Here is a 20,105-nt window from a genome sequence, read left to right on the forward strand (position 1 = left end):
CTCTTCTGCACTGCCTGGCGTGAAGTTCATCTGCAGCTTAGGCAAGGAGTGGCTGGGAGGGGACTCTTTGGTCCCCACAAAGACACGATGTGCCCCACACTCTGCACCAGCTCACTGTGAAGCAGCATTGGGGGGCAGCCCTGGGTACCCTGCGAAGGGAGCTGCTGGGGGCTGGGGGGTGTTACTCACGTCTGGAACGAAGGGAGGGTCCAACATCCCGGCTTCTAAGCGCTTGAAGTTCATGTTCCTGAAGAAGGGGTGTCTCTTGACCTCTGCAGCCCCCTCCTCCTGGCAGCCCAGCCTCTGCTTTGCATCTTTGGTGAGCAGCTGAAACAGAGAGCGCCCCATGAAGCCACTGGGCCTCTCCTCCTGCCTGAACCTCCTGCCTCCACAGTGTCTGTGCCATGCACAGGCACCCAAGACATGCCGCCCCATCCTGCAAAGGTCTCGCTTCAGGGCTGCCTCTGAGTCTTGGCATGCATCTGTGCTCACACCTTCACAGCCTGCCTAGATGCCTGATGGGCCAGGGGAGCAGGAATCTTGTGTTTCTCCCAGGACTACAGACCTCGTTCCTGGGTTATGGTGGGCACTCATTAATGGGTGTCGAGTCAATGTCACCTCTTCTGTGTAGGGTAAGCAACAAAAGGTAAGGACTGTGTCGATAGTTCTCTTTTGTTCACATACTCGGCTAATTTGCAGACTTGCACCTCCTGGGGGCGAGCCCCTTCCTGGCAGAGAGAAGACACGGCCGAGGGACTTGGCCTCTAGGAGTGCTCAGACTCACGGGGGGCTAATCATGCTCAGAGGACACATCAAGGTGATACAGATCGGGCACCCCGGGGCCAGGAGGCATGACTGGCTGCCAGCTGGAGGTCAGGGAGCTGCATGGGGAAGGGGTATTTGAGTTGAGTCTTGTAGGACAGATATGGTATGTGGGTATGGGGAGGGGTACACAGGTAGAAGGAACTGCGCCAGCAAAGCAGAGTGGCAGGGCGTGCAGGGTGTCTGGGGAATATCCAAAACACGTCTGACTTAGAGAGCAGGGGGAGGGTGTGGAGATGGGCCAGGGGGAGGGGCTGGTCGGGGGAGATGATGGCGGATCAGAGACGGGGAGGGGGAGGGGCTGGTCGGGGGAGATGATGGCGGATCAGAGACCGGCCAGGGAGAGGGGCTGGTCCGGGGAGATGATGGCGGATCAGAGACCGGGGAAGGAGAGGGGCTGGTCGGGGGAGAACAGAGACCGGGGAAGGAGAGGGGCTGGTCGGGGGAGATGATGGCGGATCAGAGACCGGGGAGGGGGAGGGGCTGGTCGGGGGAGATGATGGCGGATCCTGCAGGCCGGGTCAGGTGGTAGGATTTTCATTGGGAGGTAGAAGGAGCCAGCGATGGCTGAGGTAGGGGAGTGTCTTCATCAGAACCAAGAGGCAGGAGGGTTACCAGGAGAGGAAGAGGCTTTGGGAGCAGACACCTGGGTGAGATGGGATGTGGCTATGAATGAGGCCAGAGGGCTGGACCCACGCAGGGGGCCTCAGCTGGCCGTGGCCGGCCACATGACCGCAGGGCCCCGGCCCCTGACCCGCACCCCCAGCGCCCCAGCCTTGTGATTCTCTCTTCTCCTCTGCCCCACTGAGTGCTGCACCTGTATGCAGTTGGTGTCTACTAAATGTCTGCTTTGTGGCTAAAATCTGGAGGAGCAGCCTGCATGGGGGGAGGGGCACAGCCTTGTTTTTTCCCAGTGCCCCGTGCGCTTTGCTCATATTCATCCCACGTACACTTCCTGCCGGCTGCTGTGGGGCAGGCGCTGCGCTGGCTGGGGATGCTGGGGAGAGTGAGTAGCCAGATCGGCCTCCTGGGTCTCAGGGTCTGGAGGGGGCTGCCCCCCAAACAAAGGAATCGAAGGTGGTATCAGGGCCAGCACCAGGTTCCACCCTTGAAAGGACTAAGCAGAGAGCTCAGTCGCTCACGGCGTCACCCTCTAATGACCCCATGGGCCACCAGGCTGGCAGCTCAGGGTCTGGTGCTCATGCCTCTGCTTCTCTCTCTGGGGGCCTCACTGTTTAACAAAGCTCAAGCATTGGGCTGGGCTGGGCCCAGGTGCTGCACTGTTCTAAGTAGTCCCTCAGAGGCAAGTCTCCTTCTGCAGAGGCTGCAGTGGCTGGCCAGGAAGGTGGCACAAATGAGGGCGAGAAAGGCGAGGGGTGGGCTAGGTGAGCCGGGCCAGGCTATGCGTCAGTTCCTGCCAGGTGGGACGGCAACCAGGGCCTGAGGCTTCTGCTTGTCAAGAGAAGCCAGAAAATCCAGGTTATTATATGAAATCTCCACATTTTAAAATCTTGGCAATGAACCTACCATTTACTTCTTTTGAAGCACCCTGTGCAGGCTGAACCAAACACCCACCTACGTGTTGCCGTTTGAAACCCTGGCATCCGGTCAATGGTTTGCAGCCATGTCGTCAGGTAAGGAGTTTGCAACCATGCTATCAGGTGGACACCAGGAGAAGTAAGAGGAAGAGAAGGTGTGAGCTGGGATGGGTGGGGCAGGCAGAGTGGGCTTCCTGGAAGAGGAGTACAGATGGGCTGGAAGGACAAGTGAGACCAAGATGGCTGAAGGGCAAGAGGGAGCTGGAGGGGAACTAAGGCCCAGTGCTGGGACTGAGCAGAGGCTTGGGGAAGATGGAGGCTGAGGTCTGGGCCCATGGACTGGGCTCAGGGGAAAAAGGTGAGATGTGTGAATTTCTGGGCTCCAGAGGAGGGGGAGCGGCTTCTGTGGCTGCTAAGGTAGAATGGGGGACAGACCTGGGGGCCAGAGATCAGCTTCCTTGCTGATTGTGGAGGGGCCCTTTTGGGTAGGCTGGGCTGGAGCCACCAGAGCCTAGAAATAGCCCTGTGAACCCGGGGCCTGTGAGCTCTCCTGGCAAGTCAGGCTCTGTAGTGTCCTGAGCTGCCGCCAGCTGGAGGGGACAAGGTAGGTCTGGATGCCAGAGATGCTGCAGTCAAGGGCATGAAGGAGGCCTAAGACCAGACTCCCAAGACCCAAGATCATTTGTAAGGGAAGCCACAGCAAGGCCAGAGGCTTCCAGAGGACAGTGGTTTTGTACCCACCGGACAGGTCCTCTGGGAGCAGCAGGCTTTCTCTCAGTGTCCACCAGGGGGCAGCAGAGGGACAGCAGCGCCCTGGTCCAGGGTGCCGCGGGAGATCCCAGCTCCAAAGCCAGGGGCCAAGGTGGGTGACTGGGGTCCGGGGGTGAGACTGGGGCCCTTTCCACCTCGTCATCCTCTTAGTATGTCCCATATCCCTGCTGAGATCTCTCAAGACCTGCTTCTCTGATTGCCTGGCCTTGACCTGGGACATTCGGTGATGCTCTGCCCACGGCTGTCTGACCCTGTCTTCTTTCCCTTGTCTAGTTTTGTCGCACCTGACAGATATCTCCCAATGAGACAGCCAAGTATGGCTCGCACCCACGTTTCCATGTACTCGACCAGTGCTGCACTGCTCCTCTGGTTCCCCCACCCTAGCCCTGGCTGCGATGACGATGTGGCTTTCCCTGAGGCCCCAGCTCACAGCGGGCCAACAGCTGTGGGATTAGGGTATGGGTCTGCTGTACACACAGGCCTTCTTCCCACAGCTCTGTGATGTGAGGATGAGGCTGGTGACAGGAAGGGGCCAAGCACAGGTGTTTGACTGCAGGAGAGGGGCCTCTGGGGTGAGGAGCTGAGCCAGACCCTCCTGGGGCCGCTCGCAGCGCAGCCTCAGGTCTTCCTGAGCAGAAGCACTGCAACTTTTAATCAACTCCCGGGCCTGCTGCTTCCTAAACTCTGGGAGTTGCCTGGGTTGTCAACGCACACGCTGAACCTGCCCCAAAGTCCCTGCAGATGTGGAGGGGTGGGAAGTGTGGTCCCCCCTCCCAGACCCGGCCTGCCCATCTGTGGCTCCGGATACACGGGGCTCCAGGGAAAGAAGAGGAAGTCTGGCTGGCAAGTGTGGAGCTGGGTGCTCTGGCCCTTCCTGTCCTTGTAAGGGTGGCATTAGAGGGCAGCTGCTTGCAGTGGGGGTGCCAGCACAGCTGTGCTGGGGACCATAAGGAGGAGGGCCCCAAGGGGGCACGGCTGGACTTGGGGGCTGAGAGCCAGGCAGGAGCAGGAAGTAGCCATCTCCCCAAAAAGCCACTAGTCCTGGTTCCCAGGAAAGGGCCTGAGGGCCGGTGTCAGGGGGCCCAGGGGCAGGGCGGGCACGGGCAGACTCCACTCCCATATTCCCCACTTCCAATGGCTCCTGTCACTCCTTTATCTGGCTTCCAGTCCCCACATCTGGCCCCACCCACCCAGCTTGTGTAATCATCACTCCCACCATGCCCTGCCTTTGAGTGGGTCAGACCTCACTATCCCTAGACCCCGCCACGCAGGAGCCAGGCTGGCGTGACCAGCAGTCCATCTAGTGGTGGAAAACTTTGTTATAAGATGTTTAAAGACTGAAATCATCACCCCTACCCCCTGCAGCTCTTCGTCTTAAACCAACACCTTGGGATCCAGAGGTGGGAGCAGGAGGCCCAAGGGCAGGGGCAGGGGCTTGACTCAAGGTTGCTTTGTGTCTAGAGCACCAGCTCAGACAACCGCTTCTCCGCCCTGTGCAGACCCCCACAGGCTGGATGTGAGGGTGTTCCACACTGTCCCCCTCACCCCGCTTCCCTTGCTTCCTGGGTGTCCCTGACCCACCCAGACTTTCTCCTGGAAGCCTCCACTGACCACCCCAGTCCGCAGCAAGGAGTGCCCTCAGCTCTAGCTTGCTGGGCTGCACCCGCCACCACACCCTAGCATGCTCAGATCCCTGTCCCTTCAGCCTGTTTGCTGTTTTGGGGACAGACTGCGGCCAGGCCCAGGGAGGGGAGCCCCCAGCTTGAGGGTGACATCTGGCCACCAGGAACTCACCATCTTGCAGATGGACTCGGCCTCCTCGGAGAACTTGCGGGAGTACACCTCTTCGGTCTCCAGGACCCGGCGGTCCACCTCCTCCCGCTTCACCTTCTCCTTGCGGCCACGGAATGGCGACTGGCCCTCGATCATCTCATAGATGAGGCAGCCCAGGCCCCAGTAGTCAGGGCTCAGGCCGTACCTCTGGTTGTTCAGGACCTCTGGAGCTGGGGGCAGAGGAGAGGAGAGAGGAGTGAGGAGTGGGGAGACAGCTGGTGGCGCTGTTCACAGAAGGCCTGGAGGTTCATGGCTGGGACAGTGGCTGCCACCAACTCCTACCCTGCCAACTGCGGTAAATACCACCTTCTCCAGGGAGCCTGCCCTGATGACTCTCCTCTGTGCCCCCGAAGGACTCTGATTGTAGCTTTAGAACTCTGACCACTGTGGATGGAGGTGTCCTGCACTCTTGATGTCCCCTCGCCTAGAACATGAGCTACTTTATTCACTACTGTAACAAGTATGACACCTGTGACACCTGGCCCAGAACAGGTGCTACTGGTATATTTGTTTCAATGAATAAAGGTATATCTACCCAAATTACAGATGATCTTAAATGTATCTGTAATTCAAACAATCTCTTGCTATGTCTTGTCTACCACTTTGATAAAGCGAATTACAGATTCACCATAGAAATACAAAAAAGATAGTTCTGCATCATCAGCACGTATGTCTGGAGGGAAACGCATCCACACACGTGCTGGTTTGCACACGAAAGCCTGGGCAGACAGATGCATGGAACACTCTGCAAAAGGAGACCCAGGCAAATGCACACACAGGTAGGCAGATCTGTCATCCACCCATCCATCATCTATCCCATCCGTCCATCCATCCATCCATCCATCCACCCGCCTACATCCCTATCATTCGTCCATCAGCATTCACGTGGGCACACACACTCTCACACACACACAGACACACACCCCACAGGTTGCCAAATGTCATACAATCTGAAAAGGGCCCTCTAGCACCAGAGACAAAGTACACCTCCCATGCAGCTGCTGTTGGCACCAGCCTGACCAGAGGGTGGCAGCGTGCCTGGTCCTCGGAGCTCTCTGGGGCCCCTGCCTCTCAGGGGAAGGAGGGTAGGCATGTGAAATGCACAGAAGGAAGCCCAGGGCGTGCCCCAAATTGGATGGGGGATTCTAGGGCACAGGACTTAACTCTGGGTCTCTTCCCTGCAACCCCCAGGACTCTGGTCTCAGAGCAGACTAAGGAAAGGCGTCAGGAACCCAAGGCTGCTCTCTACTGGAATCATGCTTGGTGACGCAGCAGCTGTGTGCGCCTCTCATTTGGGGGCTCTTCTGAATCACCTCCTTCCTCTCAAGGGTCTCTCCTCCTAGACCTCTGCTTCAATGTGGCCTCCCCTAGCAGCGCTGTGTGCGAGGTCCCGACCGCTAAGAGTGGCTTGGCTTTGGACACAGGTGGGGCTGGGACCTGGGAGTGCAGAGAGCTCAGAGCAGTCATCACATCTGGGGCCTCTGTGCTCCCCCTCCCCGTGGCTAAGGCCGCCCCCAGCAGCCCCGCAGAGACTGTGACTCTGCGTGTGACCAGCAGTGCACAGAGACAAGCGGCTCTGCGGGCAGGCTCTGGGGGCTCGGCTGGCAGTGAGCAGGGGCGGCCCCAGTGGGTATCGGGGTGCGTTGACAGAGGCAGCCCAGCACTCACCCATGTAGCCAACGGTGCCCACCCGGCCGCGGATCAGGTCTCCGTCGGGGATCTTCACAGCCAAGCCCAGGTCTGAGATCCTAATGTGGCCTGAGGGGGACAGCAGGGTCAGTGCGTTCCCGGGACAGCCGCATGGGCGCCGGGCCTTGCTGTGCGCCCGTGGGCAAGGCACACACGCTCTCGGCACTCTCATCTGTCCGGGGACAACAGGGACCCCAATCTGCCATCTCAGGGTGACCACAGCCCCTTGGGAGAGTGCAGGTGTGGAGGACACAGGAAAACGCCCACTCTTCAGGAGTGGAACATAAAGATGCAATAGGACTCCTGGACCCGGCTGGACGTTGACCAACCCGCCTAGTCAAAGGCCGAACGCGCTTCTTGGAAGGCTGAGGTCACAGAGAATCTTGGCTTGGTTCTGGGATTACTTCATGGGAAAAATGTGAGGTCCTTTTGGCATTCTGCAACAATTTGCTTAAGGGGAAAAAATTATAAAACAATTTGGGAAGCAGCTCCCAGGCCTGCCTTGCTGGTCTCCGGAGGTTGGTTGTTTTTCACTTTAGAGAAACGAGAAGGGAAAATGTCTGGTCTGACCCGGCAGAGCCTGGAGATGAATCTGAGCTCACAGCCCAGCACTGACCCCGAGAGCGGGAGACGCCAAGCTTAGCTCCACTTCGGCCTTTGTCCCTCCCACGGCCCACCTGGGCAGGGTCACAGCCACAACTTACCCCCGCAGGAAGGAGCACATCCCCTTCCCTTCCCTGCCTACAGGCAGCAGGGCCCCATCCCCACCCCTCCAGCCTAGATGTCAACAAGGGCCAGTGTCGAGACTCCATCAGGCTGTAGCTGCATGGACTCCCTGGCTCGGTGGGGGCTGATAGTCGGGACAGCAGAAGAGCAGTGTGGGCTTTGTTCTGAGACCAAGGGAGGCACTGGGCTCATCCAGAGACAGCGGCAGGCCTGGGCCCTCCGACCGCCCCTCCACAGGGCAGTAGCCCATGCAGACCTGTCTTCAGGTCATCAGCGACCTAGTTTCTCCCCTCCCTCTACTGGGGACTGCCAGGGTGTGGGGCCTGCTGGCCTTTCTGCCCTCGGCTCCCCACTGATGCTGCTGGGTGACTCTGGCAGGATGGCTCCCCTGAGGCTCAGTTTTGTCATCTGTAAAATGGGCACAGAGATGCTGTCTTGACCTTCTCTGTGCAGGTGGGAAGATCTAGTCAGATCAAAGGTGTGGAAATCACCCAGGCACAGTGGCTCACGCCTGTAATCTCAACACTTAGGGAGGCTGAGGCGGGCAGATCATTTGAGGTCAGGAGTTTGAGACCAGCCTGGTCAACATGGCAAAACCCCCTTTCTACTAAAAATATAAAAATTAGCCAGGCATGGTGGCACATGCCTGTAATCCCAGCTACTTGGGAGACTGAGGCAGCAGAATAGCTTGAACTGGGGAGGTGGAGGTTGCACTGAGTTGAGATCACGCCATTGGACTCCAGCCTGGGCAACAAGAGTAAAACTACATCTCAAAATAATAATAATAATAATAATACAAAAACTAGTCAGGTGTGGTCGTGCATGCCTGTAATCCCAGCTACTTGGGAGGCTGAGGCAAGAAAATCACTTGAACGTGGGAGGCAGAGGTTGCAGTGAGCTGAGATCATGCCATTGCACTCCAGCCTAAGCAACAGAGTGAGACTCTGTCTCAAAAAAAAAAAAAAAAAAAGGTGTAGGAACTATTTTCCAGGTGTGAAGCTACACAGCTATGAAGGTTACTGGGGCTGTTCTTGCCATTCAGTGCCCACAGCCAAGAGAAAATAATGATGGTAACGCACAAGCATAATGCCTAAGACATTCACAGCTGGCTAGACTGACAAGCAACTCCCTCTCAAGCTGTCGCGTAGGAGCCTCACCACAACCCTCTTCCCTCTGGGTGGGCAGGGCAGGGCAGGACGCTTTGTTTCCATTTCGCAAACAAGATGAAAGGTGGAGAACTTAGTGGAAGTTAAGTATTTGCCCAGCATCTCCGAAATTCTGGACTCCTTGCTCAGTGTGCTGTAGAGACCGCGCCCAGCCAGAAGTTATTTGAACACTTAGAGCCTTATGATCAAAGGGAATTAAAAAAACTCTGAATTTCTATGTCTCTCTGAACACTGCCTGTTCACCAAGCAAGAGCTCTGTCCATGCTCACAGCTTTCTCTCTTCTCCAGGTACCCAGCACTGAGCAGTGGGAGTGGGGCCTGTGGTCAGTCTCTCCAGCCCTCTCTGAGAATCCCTGGGAGGCCCTTTGCTTTCTCTGGGTTGCGATGCTTGCCTCAGCTATCGAGTAGGAAAAGACTTACCATAATCATCTAACAGGATGTTTTCAGGTTTCAGATCTCTGAAAGGAAAAACAACAAGCATCAGAGTGTGGGCATTCTGGGCAGGTAGGATGCACTGGCACCTGGCTGACCCCTCAGGCTAACCAGGCCTAAGTGGCCACAGGGTGTTTCCTTCCCACCTTGTGGCTCAGGCTGTCTGGTCTGAGTCAAAATGATCTTCAGCTCATTTCTCTCCTTCCAGTAATTTAAAGCAACACTGCTGTTTACCACAGGCATTTTCCAACCCTGGAGGGTGACTGGGAAAGTTAGGAAAAGGCCAGTCATGGCCCCTGTTCACACATCAATGACTCTAGGGCTGAGGATACTTCTGGTGGGGTAACAGAGCCCCTCCAAGGCTGGCAAGACCCTGCAGGTCTCAGGAAGCCCTGAAGGCAGAACAGGGCCTGGAGTGAAGGGAGCTACGCAATTGGGAAGAGAGGATCGAAGGGGAGAAGGTGGGGGTACAGGAAAAAGACCCCCTTTGGGATGGGGCCTGTAGGAGACTGGCACATTCCCCAACTCCAGCTACACTACAGTGCTGGAGAAAGCACAGCCATAGGGCACGGTGCAGGTGTGGCTGCCTTATCCTGTCCCTAATGTCTCTTCTCTTGATGATGGAATCTTGCTCACAAGAAGGGGAGCCTCTGCATTCCCAGGATGGGGGGAGAGCCAGCAGAGGAGCTGGTTTTATAGGAAAAAGTCTTCTCTATGGGTAAAAGAACAGCCAACAGGAGTGTGTGCAACTCATTAAGCCATGGGGCAAACACTACACAGGATCTGGATGGAGGCTCCAGTTCTCAACCACTCAGCTTTGTTTATTTAACTGATGGCAGCTGTCCTCAAGCAGAGTGGTTAATGTACCCAAATCCAGCCAGTGAGCCTCATCAAATGATAATTGGTGTTTGTATATCCTTATTTATCACAAAATACTTTTGTTGCTGTTGTTATTTAAACGGCATTCTTTCGATGTGTTAACGATTCCAAATAAGGGCAGGAGCCATCATCTCAACAAGCCGGCTGCCACCAGGCTAGCATGGCAGCTCACTAGTGGGCGCTGGTCAGAACTGAGCCCAGAGAGAGGCCGTGGCAAGTGGTCACAGTCAGGGAGGAGGCACTGTGGTTCTTTTTGCCCCTGGAAGAAGAGAAGCTGGAACTTGGAGGGCTTTCTTTTTTCTTTTTAAATAAAAGGCAATCAAGTAGAGAATTCTTTGTCCAACCCTTAGGGAAAATTTTCCGACTCTTCACTTGAATGAAAACAAAATAGAAACATAAATGGGGGGATGGTATGGGGGGAAGAGCATGTCATCAAGACCATTCTTTCTTGTTTTCAAAACCTTCCTGGTCCCAAGATGAGCTCCATTGTAAAGGTCTTCAGACTGGGCTGTGTGTTGGGGTCTGCCAGAATCAAGCAGGAGGTTCCCTCCTGTCCGAAGTTTTAGGGGTTTGGATTTCTTTGCATCAGGATGCTCTGTCCTGGCATCTTTTGGGATTTCCCTCCCACCTCCCCCTTCTCAATAACTCTTCTCCAAGTTACAGAAGAAAAGCAGCTTCCTCCCCTCCCGAGTATGACTATAGTGACCCACTCCAGATGTCAAAACCCCCAGTTCCAAAGAACTGATTAGAAATGAGAACTACTTGGCTGGGCGCAGTGGCTCATGCCTGTAATCCCAGTACTTTGGGAGGCCAAGGAGGGTGGATCGCGAGGTCAGGAGATCGAGACCATCCTGGCTAACACCGTGAAACCCCGTCTCTACTAAAAATACAAACAATTGGCCGGGCGCGGTGGCTCAAGCCTGTAATCCCAGCACTTTGGGAGGCCGAGACGGGTGGATCACGAGGTCAGGAGATCGACACCATCCTGGCTAACACGGTGAAACCCCGTCTCTACTAAAAAATATAAAAATCTAGCCGGGTGAGGTGGCGGGCGCCTGTAGTCCCAGCTACTCGGGAGGCTGAGGCAGGAGAATGGCGTAAACCCGGGAGGCGGAGCTTGCAGTGAGCTGAGATCCGGCCACTGCACTCCAGCCTGGGCGACAGAGCAAGACTCCGTCTCAAAAAAAAAAAAAAAACTAAAAATACAAACAATTAGCCGGGCATGGTGGTGGGCACCTGTAGTCCCAGCTACTCGGGAGGCTGAGGCAGGAGAATGGCGTGAACCCAGGAGGCAGAGCTTGCAGTGAGATCGCACCACTGCACTCCAGCCTGGGTAACGGAGCAAGACTCCATCTCAAAAAAAAAAAAAAGGAACAGTTATTTTATTTTATTTTGAGACAGAGTCTTGCTCTGTCACCCAGGCTGGAGTGCAGTGATCCTGACTCACTGCAATCTCCAGCTTAAAGCGATTCTTTAGCCTCAGCCTCCCAAGTAGCTAGGACTACAGGCATGTGCCACCACGTCCAGCTACTTTTTGTATTTTTAATAGAGACAGGGTTTCACCATGTTGGCCAGGCTGGTCTCGAACTTCTGACCTCAGGTGATCTGCCTGCCTCAGCCTCACAAAGTGCTGGGATTACAGGTATGAACCACCATACCTGGCCAGAGAAGTTGTTTTAACACTTAGAGGCTTATGGTCAAAGGGAATTTCAAAAAAACTTGTATGTATCCATATATTTGTTTTAGGGCCTTATGGTCAAATGGAATTTCAAAAACTCTTATATGTATCCATATATTTGTTTCAGAGATGTACACTCATCAATGAAAGACTTTCAGGCAAAAAATATTATTAACATTCTGGGGGGATGGAGAGAGTGAAGGAAATGATAGAAAATTCCTCATCACTAAAGAGCTTTCTGTGCATTTTTTGGATAAATGCAGGTGCAAATCAATTCGCGACAGCAACTAGAGATTCCACTGGATCCCCTGAAGAGGGTAATGTAACTGCTCAATTTCAATATAGTAAAAATTGCCACTATTTCAATACGATGGAATATTTCAAATGTCTACTTAAAATGCAGTGTCACAGAGATTTTCAAAATTCTTCCAGAAGGACTGGGAGAAAAATCTGAAGGGCACTGCTCCTTGTAAGTGGAATCTGGACCCCCGGCCCTACAATGTCTAGGTCCCTATAGGATTGGGGTGGGGGGGAGAGGAGGTGAAGACCAGAGTAAGCTGAGGACAGTGTGGGGTGGGACAATGGGCCACTCTATTCTGCTTGTGGGCAGTGACCCCACCCAAGTCTTCCCAGGGCTGATCCCAGATAGCGGCCACCAGGCCCCTTCTGACCTTCCCCGGGTGCTGGGATGGAGGCAACTGGAGGGAGCAATGGTCACGGCCCATTCTCCTTGACTTGAAGGAACAGTCAGTTTCGAGAACATCATTTCACTTGCTTGACTTCCCTAAACTTTGGAGGCTGGAGAACACTAGCCAGAGGGTGGGTGACCTCGCTTCCTCAGTGCCGGGGGCCCCAGGTTCCTGGAGTGGAAAGTCTGTCTGACTCTGCACCCTCCCCTGGTGCTGACCAGGGCTGATTCCCAGAGCGATGGCGACCACCTGCCCGAGGGTGCGGAGGTGCTGGCCCCACCCTCTCGGACTTAGACTTGGAAGGCCTTAGTGCCCTCCACTCACCGGTAGACGGTGTTCTCGCGGTGGAGGTCCTCTAAGCCGCAGAGGATCTCTGCCGCATAAAACAAGGCCCGCTCCTCCTCGAAGCCGGGGTTGCCCATGTTGTAGATGTGGAACTTTAGGTCGCCCCCATTCATGATGGTCAGGACCAAGCACAATGCATCCTTGGTCTCGTAGGCATAGGCGAGGTTGACCTGGGAGCGCAAGAACAGTGCCATGAAGAGGTCATGAAAATGGCCACTCACTTCCGCTTCCCTCCTCAGGATCCTGGGAACTGGGGTGGGAGGGAACAAAGGAGCCTCGCCCTGCTCCCCTGCACCCAGATGGCCTCTGCAGTGACCCTGTCTACGGCCTCTTTGGCTGATAAGGGGCTCACACCAGCTCCTCCTATTCAGTGGCTCAAGGTGAGAAGGCTAAGGTGGGTAGGGCAGGCTGGCACCCCGACCTCCCAGTGAATCCAACAGGATGGCGTCTGTGCTCCCTCCACAGAAGCACATGTGTGCATCAGCTGGAGAAGACTGGATGGTGCCTTGTTGGCTAGTCAGAAAAGCAGGGCTCACCTGCCCTTCTAGCTGTGGAAGCCATTATCACAGGGCCAAGTGAGGGTGAGCTGGAGGGGCAGTGGGGCTTTGGGAAGTGGAACACAGCCTGGTAAAGGCTTTCTCTTGCATGCAGGATGTGCCTGGTTGATGTGGTTTGGCTCTGTGTCCCCACCCAAATCTCATCTCGAATTGTACTCCCATAATTCCCATGTGTTGTGGGAGGGACCTGGTGGGAGATAACGGAATCATGGGGGCAGTTTCTCCCATACTGTTCTTGTGGTAGTGAATATGTCTCACAGATCTGATGGTTTTATAAGGGGAAACCCCTTTCACTTGGTTCTCATTCTTCTCTTGCTATCGCCACGTAAGAAGTGCCTTTCGCCTTCTGCCATGATTGTGGGGCCTCCCTAGTCACGTGGAACTGTAAGTCCTTTAAACCTCTTTCTTTTATAAATTGCCCAGTCTCGGGTATGTCTTTATCAGCAGTGTGAAAACGGACTAACAGAGTAAACTGGTACCAGTGGAGTGAGGCAGTACTGAAAAAAATACCCAAAAACGTAGACACGACTTTGGAACTGGTAACAGGTAGGGGTTGGAACAGTTTGACGGGCTCAGAAGATAGGAAAATGTGAGAAAGTTTGGAACTTTCTAGAGACTTGTTGAATGGCTTTGCCCAAAATGCTGAGAGTGATATGGATAATAAAGTCCATGCTGAGGTGGTCTCAGATGGAAATGAGGAACTTGTTGGGAACTGGAGCAAAGGTGACTCTTGTTACATTTTAGCAAAGAAACTGATGGCATTTTGCCCCTGCCCTATAGATTTGTGAAACTTTGAACTTGAGAGAGATGATTTAGAGTATCTCACAGAGAAATTTATAAGCAACAAGGCATTCAAGGGGTGACATAGGTGCTGTTAAAGACATTCAGTTTTATAAGGGAAGGAGGACATAAAGGTTTGGAAAGTTTGCAGCCTGACAATGCAATAGAAAACAAAATCCCATTTTCTGAGGAGAAACTCAGGCTGGCTGACTAAATTTGCATAAGGAACAAGGAGCTGAAAGTTAATCCCCAAGACCATGGGGAAAATGTTTCCAGGGCATGTCAGAGGTCTTCACAGCAGCCCCTCCCATCACAGGCCCAGAGGCCTAGGAGGAAAAAGTGGTTTTGCAGGCTGGGTCTGGGGTCCCCATGCTGTGTGCAGCTGAGGGACTTGGTGCCCGGTGCCCTGCATCCCAGCTGCTCCATCCGTGGCTGAAATGGGCCAATCTAGAGCTCGAGCCATGGTGGAAGCCCCAAGCCTTGGCAGCTTCCATGTGGTGTTGAGCCTGCGAGTGCACAGAAGTCAAGAATTGAGGTTTGGGAACATCTGCCTAGACTTCAGAAGATGTGTGCAAACACCTGGATGCTCAGGCAGAAGTTTGCTGCAGGGGCAGGGCCCTCATGGAGACCCTCTGCTATGGCAGTGCAGAAGGGAAATGTGGGGTCAGAGCCCCCACATGGAGTTCCTACTGCGGCACGGACTATTGGAGCTGTCAGAAGGGGGCCACCGTCCTCCAGACCCCAGAATGGTAGATCCACTGATAGCTTGCACCGTTTGCCTGGAAAACCTGCAGACACTCAATGCCAGCCCATGAAAGCAGCCAGGAGGGAGATAGTACCCTGCAAAGTCACAGGGATGGAGTTGCCCAAGACCATGGGAACCCACCTCTTGCATCAGCATGATCTGGATATGAGACATGGAGTCAAAGGAGATCATTTCAGAGCTTTAAGATTTGACTGCTCTGCTGGATTTTGGACTTGCATGGGGCCTGTAGCCCCTTTGTTTTGGCCAATTCCATCCATTTGGAACAGCTGTGTTTACCCAATGCCTGTACCCCTATTGTATCTAGGAAGTAACTAACTTGCTTTTGATTTTACAGGCTTGTAGGTGGAAAGGACTTGCCTTGTCTCAGGTGAGACTGTGGACTGTGTATGGACTTTTGAGTTAATGCTGAAATGAGTTAAGATTTTGGGGGACTGTTGGGAAGGCATGACTGGTTTTTAAATGTGAGGTCATGAGATTTGGAAGTGGCCAGGGGTGGAATGATATGGTTTGGCTGTGTCCCCACCCAAATCTCATCTTGAATTGTACTCCCATAATTCCCATGTGTTGTGGGAGGGACCCAGTGGGAGATAATTGAATTGTGGGCAGTTTCTCCCATACTGTTCTCGTGGTAGTGTATAAGTCTCACGAGATCTGATGGTTTTATAAGGGGAAACCACTCTCACTTGGTTCTCATTCTTCTCTTGCCACCGCCATGTAAGAAGTGCCTTTTGCATTCCACCATGATTGTGAGGCCTCCCCAGCCACGTGGAACTGTAAGTCCTTCAAACCTCTTTCTTTTGAAATTGCTTGGTCTCAGGTATGTCTTCATCAGCAGTGTGAAAATGGACTAATACACTGGTTCACCTGGCAAGGGGCCACCAAGAGAGAGGGGTCTAGCCCTCTGCTGGTGGAGTCCAGACACCCAGGGCTTTCTGAAGCAAGGCCATGGTGGTGTGGGAGGGGCAAATTATGCCAGAAGGTAATCCTTCTCCATGTAGGGAGGTGGCACACATGAAACTCGGCCATTGAGGGCCAGGCTAGGAACTGGCTGCGCCATAAAACTGGTGCATCAACATCAGCTATTTTTGAGGAAAGGAGACAAAATGACAGCTGAGGATGAGTGAGATCATGGGGACCGTGCTTCTGCTGCAATGGCTACAGCTGTCACCTTCCTCCCACATCTGCCCAGGTGGTCACTGAGAAAGGGCTCCAGGAGGTGACACTGTGGGAACTCCCTGCCAGGGGCCGTGGATGGGGCACAGTTAAAGAAGGTGCAGCCATCGTGACTGAAGGCTACTAAGACGTGCCGCCCAGCTTTGTGAGTCACACGATCCTGTTCCCCGAGCAGGACCCACCAGCGCCGTCCGCGGCCAGAGCCAGCACCATCCCTTCAGAGACAAGGCTCCCCAGGCAGCATCCAGGGCTTCCTGCTGAAGGGGCTGGCGGTGGGGAGGAAGGTTCTGGACTCAAGGAGGCCCGTGGCTGAAATGATGGCTGGAGTTAGCCTCATCCGCCTCATCTTCACATACCATGGCACTGCCCACACCTGCACCCCAGACAAGGCTGGCAGCTGAGGGTGGCCTGGGATGAGATCCCAAGATGCAAACTTCCATCCTCTTGGACTGCCACTGGTCTATAGTGTTTGTTTGTTTGTTTTACGAAGTCTCACTCTGTCACTCATGCTGGAGTGTGGTGGCACGATCTCAGTTCACGGCAATCTCTGCCTCTCAGGTTCAACTGATTCTCATGCCCCAGCCTCCCAAGTAGCTGGAATTACAGGCGCCCACCACCATGCCCAGGTAATTTTTGTATTTTTAGTAGAGATGGGGTTTTGCCATGTTGGCCAGGTTGGTCTGGAACTCCTGACCTCAAGTGATCTGTCTGTCTCGACCTTCCAAAGTGCTAGGATTACAGGTGTGAGCCACCGTGCCTGGCCCTCTAGTGGTTTAAAGATGGAAAACAATTTCCATCCATGGGGACTGACTATACGGATTATGCTTTATCTCTTCAGGAGAATGATGCCCAACTTTAAAAGGGGTATGAATTAGAGGTCTGGATGGAGAAAAAGATCTACAATGTAAGGGAAAAAATTCCTCCATAAGAGGTACAGAAGATCCCATTGGCTAAAAATAATAGAGCCTGTACATGAATAAAACATGTCTGGAGTGATTAATCAAAGAGGGAAGCTTTTCGTTTTATTGTGTATCCTTCTGTGCTATTTAAATTTTTACCTTGTGTATATATTGTTTTTAATGTATGCATGTATTTATTCTTAGAGATGAGGTCTTGCTGTGTCACCCAGGCTGGGGTGCAGTGGCATGATCATGGCTCACTGTAGCCTCCAAGTCCTGGGTTCAAGCATTCCTCCTGCCTCAGCCTTCTGAGTAGCTGGGACTACAGGCACGTACCACTGCACCCAGCTTTATTTTTTATAACAGCATGTCGCAGAAGGTTTTAGAGCTGACCAAATATCCGTGCACTTCACATTTCCCAGCCTCCCCTGAAACTAACTTGTCTCTGTGCTGACTGGTTCTGGCTGGCAGACTGTGGGTGAAATTGAGGAACATCTGTCCAGTAGAGGCAGTGGGAAGTCTCTGTGTGGAACCCCTAGCACTCACTTTCAAGGCTCCAGACGGGGCAGCTGTTAGAGGGAGGTGGTTGGCCCAATCTGATTGGACTTCAGGTGAGTGACAGATGAACCTCTGCTGTATTCAGCTACTTAGGGTTTGGGGCAAATGTGTTACTGCAGCAGGGCCCAGCCTAGACTGACTAACACAGCGTACACAGACTTGATAGTGCCATTCCAGGATGCTGGTACTAAGGTCCCCAACATGATGGCACCAACCTAGAGGGTCTGTGGAACCCACAGCTCCCAGGCTGGGCCCAGGTGAACTTGCTTTTGTCCACTGAGGAGTTTACAAAGTGGTCCAGGAGAACAGAGGCGTCAGTCTCACACACAGCGGGGAGGCAGGCACTGGCTGGCTCTGGGGATGGGACAAAGCCAGCCACAATGGACCACAAGAGGCCTTGTGATGGAGGAATGTCTTGCTGCCTTTCTGTAGCTCCGCCCTGTCACTGGCATTCCCCTTCCCTGGGGTGGGGACCTGCCGCATTAGAGGATCACACCCTTCCGGAGGGAGGGAAACCCCAGTCCACAGAAGGGCGAGCCGGTCCCTGGGCCCAGATGCTCACTCACCACAAACTGACTGTTGACCTTCTCGAGGATCTGCTTCTCGTTGAGGGCCATGGACTCCCCTTTCCTCTTTTTGATCCTCTTCTTCTCCAAGCGCTTGCAGGCGTACATTTTCCCCGTGGCCCGAACCTGGCAGGCACAGACCTGCAGTGCAAGAAAGAAATCAGGGGGGCAGGAACACTAGAGGCCTGTCTCTAGCTCCTCCAGGGCCTGGACCACAGGGCTCCCAGGTGGAGAATGGATGGGGTCAGAGCCGGCCCTGCCTGGTTTCATGGGTGCTCCAGGCTCCCAGGACCCCATGATGCCTGGCCTGGGACCCACGGCTGTCCTGGGCCCTTGTCCTCCCTCCTCCTCCCCTTCAAGGATTCCCAGTCCTGGAAGGGGCAGAATGAGCCACTCACACCAAGGCTTAGATAACTGACTGGGGCCCCAAGGACTGTCCCATTCCCAGGGCAACTGAATTTTCTCCTAGCGGCTGCTGGTAGAGAAGTTTGTTTTGGGAGTAGGTGATAGGAGATCCTCAAGAACCCTGACTTTATAATCCAGGTAAGTGGGAACCAAAGCATTTGGGCTCAAGTCTTAGTTCTGCGCCACATTTTCTGCGTGCCTTTGGCTGGGTCACCTAATCATTCTGGACCTCAGCTTCCTGATCTCTAAAATGGGAATAACAAGTCTTGCCTCGCGTGCTGGGAAGATCGAAGATCGGATAATGTACAACGAAATCTCGAATCTTGCATGACAGCGTCATCCAGGCACTGAGCAGCCAAGGCTGCCCAGCCTCCTCATGCCCTCACATCTCCTCCCCACACACGACCAGGGCGGCCCATTTGTCCCCTGCAGGCTGGACCCTGCCCGAGGCTGGCGGGAGAGCCCCTCTGTCTCACCTGCCCAGCTCCACACCCTCCTTCCACCTTAGACACACCTGATAGCCCCAAGGCCACTGACTCTCCCCCACCCTCACTGCCCCCGGGGCCCACACTGCGCCGCTGGCATCCCCGGGGGAGCCCTGCGCCGACCCTTTAGGTCCATCCAGAAGGGACAGGAAAGGTGACTTGAATATAAGAACTTTCCATTAAAAACGTGAATGTTCACTCACCTCCCCGAAGCCCCCTTTTCCTAGCACTCGGTACTGCCTGAAAGTGTTTTTGGTCACCGGTTGCCTGGAAGAAAGAAGAGTCCCACACTGCACACTGGTCTCACGGTGCCAAGACGCAGAATCCACAGGAAACAGCGGCACATTGAGAGCAGCTGGGGTGGGGTGTAATTCCGGGAGCCCCACAGCAGCCCCAGGGACCCCCCAGGTATCAATGCTGGAGACTGGACCTTCAAGGACTTAGTCTGAAGCTGAGTGTTCAAATCCCAAGCCCCCCGGCCCCCAGCCCCCAGCCCCCTGCCCCCTGCAAGCTGGGGGATGCACAGGCCTCGCTTGCTCAGAAGGCTTGAAAAATGTGAGCACAGAGGTGCTTGACCACACTTTCCACGTGGTTCTCCTCTCTCTGCAAATCATGTGGTGAAACTCAGAAGTAAGCTGTGCCTTCTGTGCAGGGAGGGGTGGGGGCCAGGTGCCACAGAGGACCAGCAGCCCACAGAGGACATGGAGAAGGTCACAGCCCTCCCTACACCTGTGCATCTCAGCCTGCCCAGCAGGATGGCAGTGCTTCCTGTCCTGGGCACAGCCTATTCCTTCCTACGGGCACTCCTGCTGCTGGCCCAGGAGACCTGGCCTCAGGAGGGGGCAGAGGCTGCTGATCTTCAAATCATGTCCTGGGGATCTTTACCATTGATTCCCAACCTTTCCACCACTGAGGACCCTTTATTATATTTCCCACAGAGATGAGGAACATGAGAAGATCCTGCCTGCCAAGACCGGACTGGAAGTAATGATCGCCTTGCGTCTTCCGACTCCTAGTTTTAATGAGCCAAAGCCATTTATGACATTGAATCAGACAAAACTTCTGATTATGAGGCATGATGGCACTTTTTGGACTAAACAAAGACACGATCTAGTTGCCATAAAGGACATCCTGGTGCAGAGGGCTTGTGGTTTGCATTGCTGGTCTGTTTGGCTACAAATAATCAGCTTAAAACGTGAAAATTGGCTCTTGGCTCTCCAGGACTATTTTTGAGCACTGCCCCTAAACTCCTCAAAAGTCCCGACCAAGGCAGCGGTTGGCTAGAGGCTGAACAGGGCCAAAGAACTGGGTCAGCTGAGGATGACCAGGGAGCCTTCAGTCACCCAGC

The 20,105-nt window shown here is 54.2% G+C and overlaps 1 protein-coding gene across 6 annotated transcripts in view; it reads right to left on the reverse strand.

Annotated features, from left to right (window-relative positions):
- Positions 1 to 20,105, reverse strand: part of GRK5 (G protein-coupled receptor kinase 5) — a 250,470-nt gene that overhangs the window by 7,098 nt on the left and 223,267 nt on the right. For 5 of the 6 annotated variants that reach the window (XM_033181299.1, XM_033181333.1, XM_033181323.1 and 2 more), the window contains 7 exons: positions 18,961 to 19,024; positions 17,868 to 18,008; positions 12,548 to 12,738; positions 8,966 to 9,003; positions 6,633 to 6,722; positions 4,926 to 5,134; positions 190 to 327 (listed from right to left, as the gene is read on the reverse strand). In XM_033181299.1, coding sequence (XP_033037190.1) covers positions 190 to 327; positions 4,926 to 5,134; positions 6,633 to 6,722; positions 8,966 to 9,003; positions 12,548 to 12,738; positions 17,868 to 18,008; positions 18,961 to 19,024 — 871 coding nt within the window. Of the gene's footprint in view, positions 1 to 189; positions 328 to 4,925; positions 5,135 to 6,632; positions 6,723 to 8,965; positions 9,004 to 12,547; positions 12,739 to 17,867; positions 18,009 to 18,960; positions 19,025 to 19,656; positions 19,676 to 20,105 lie in introns of those variants that run through there. The other variant, XM_033181342.1, reaches the window with a different exon arrangement.

This window comes from Trachypithecus francoisi, unplaced genomic scaffold (assembly GCF_009764315.1).
Source record: "Trachypithecus francoisi isolate TF-2019V2 unplaced genomic scaffold, Tfra_2.0 Contig01579, whole genome shotgun sequence".
Lineage (NCBI taxonomy): Eukaryota > Metazoa > Chordata > Mammalia > Primates > Cercopithecidae > Trachypithecus > Trachypithecus francoisi.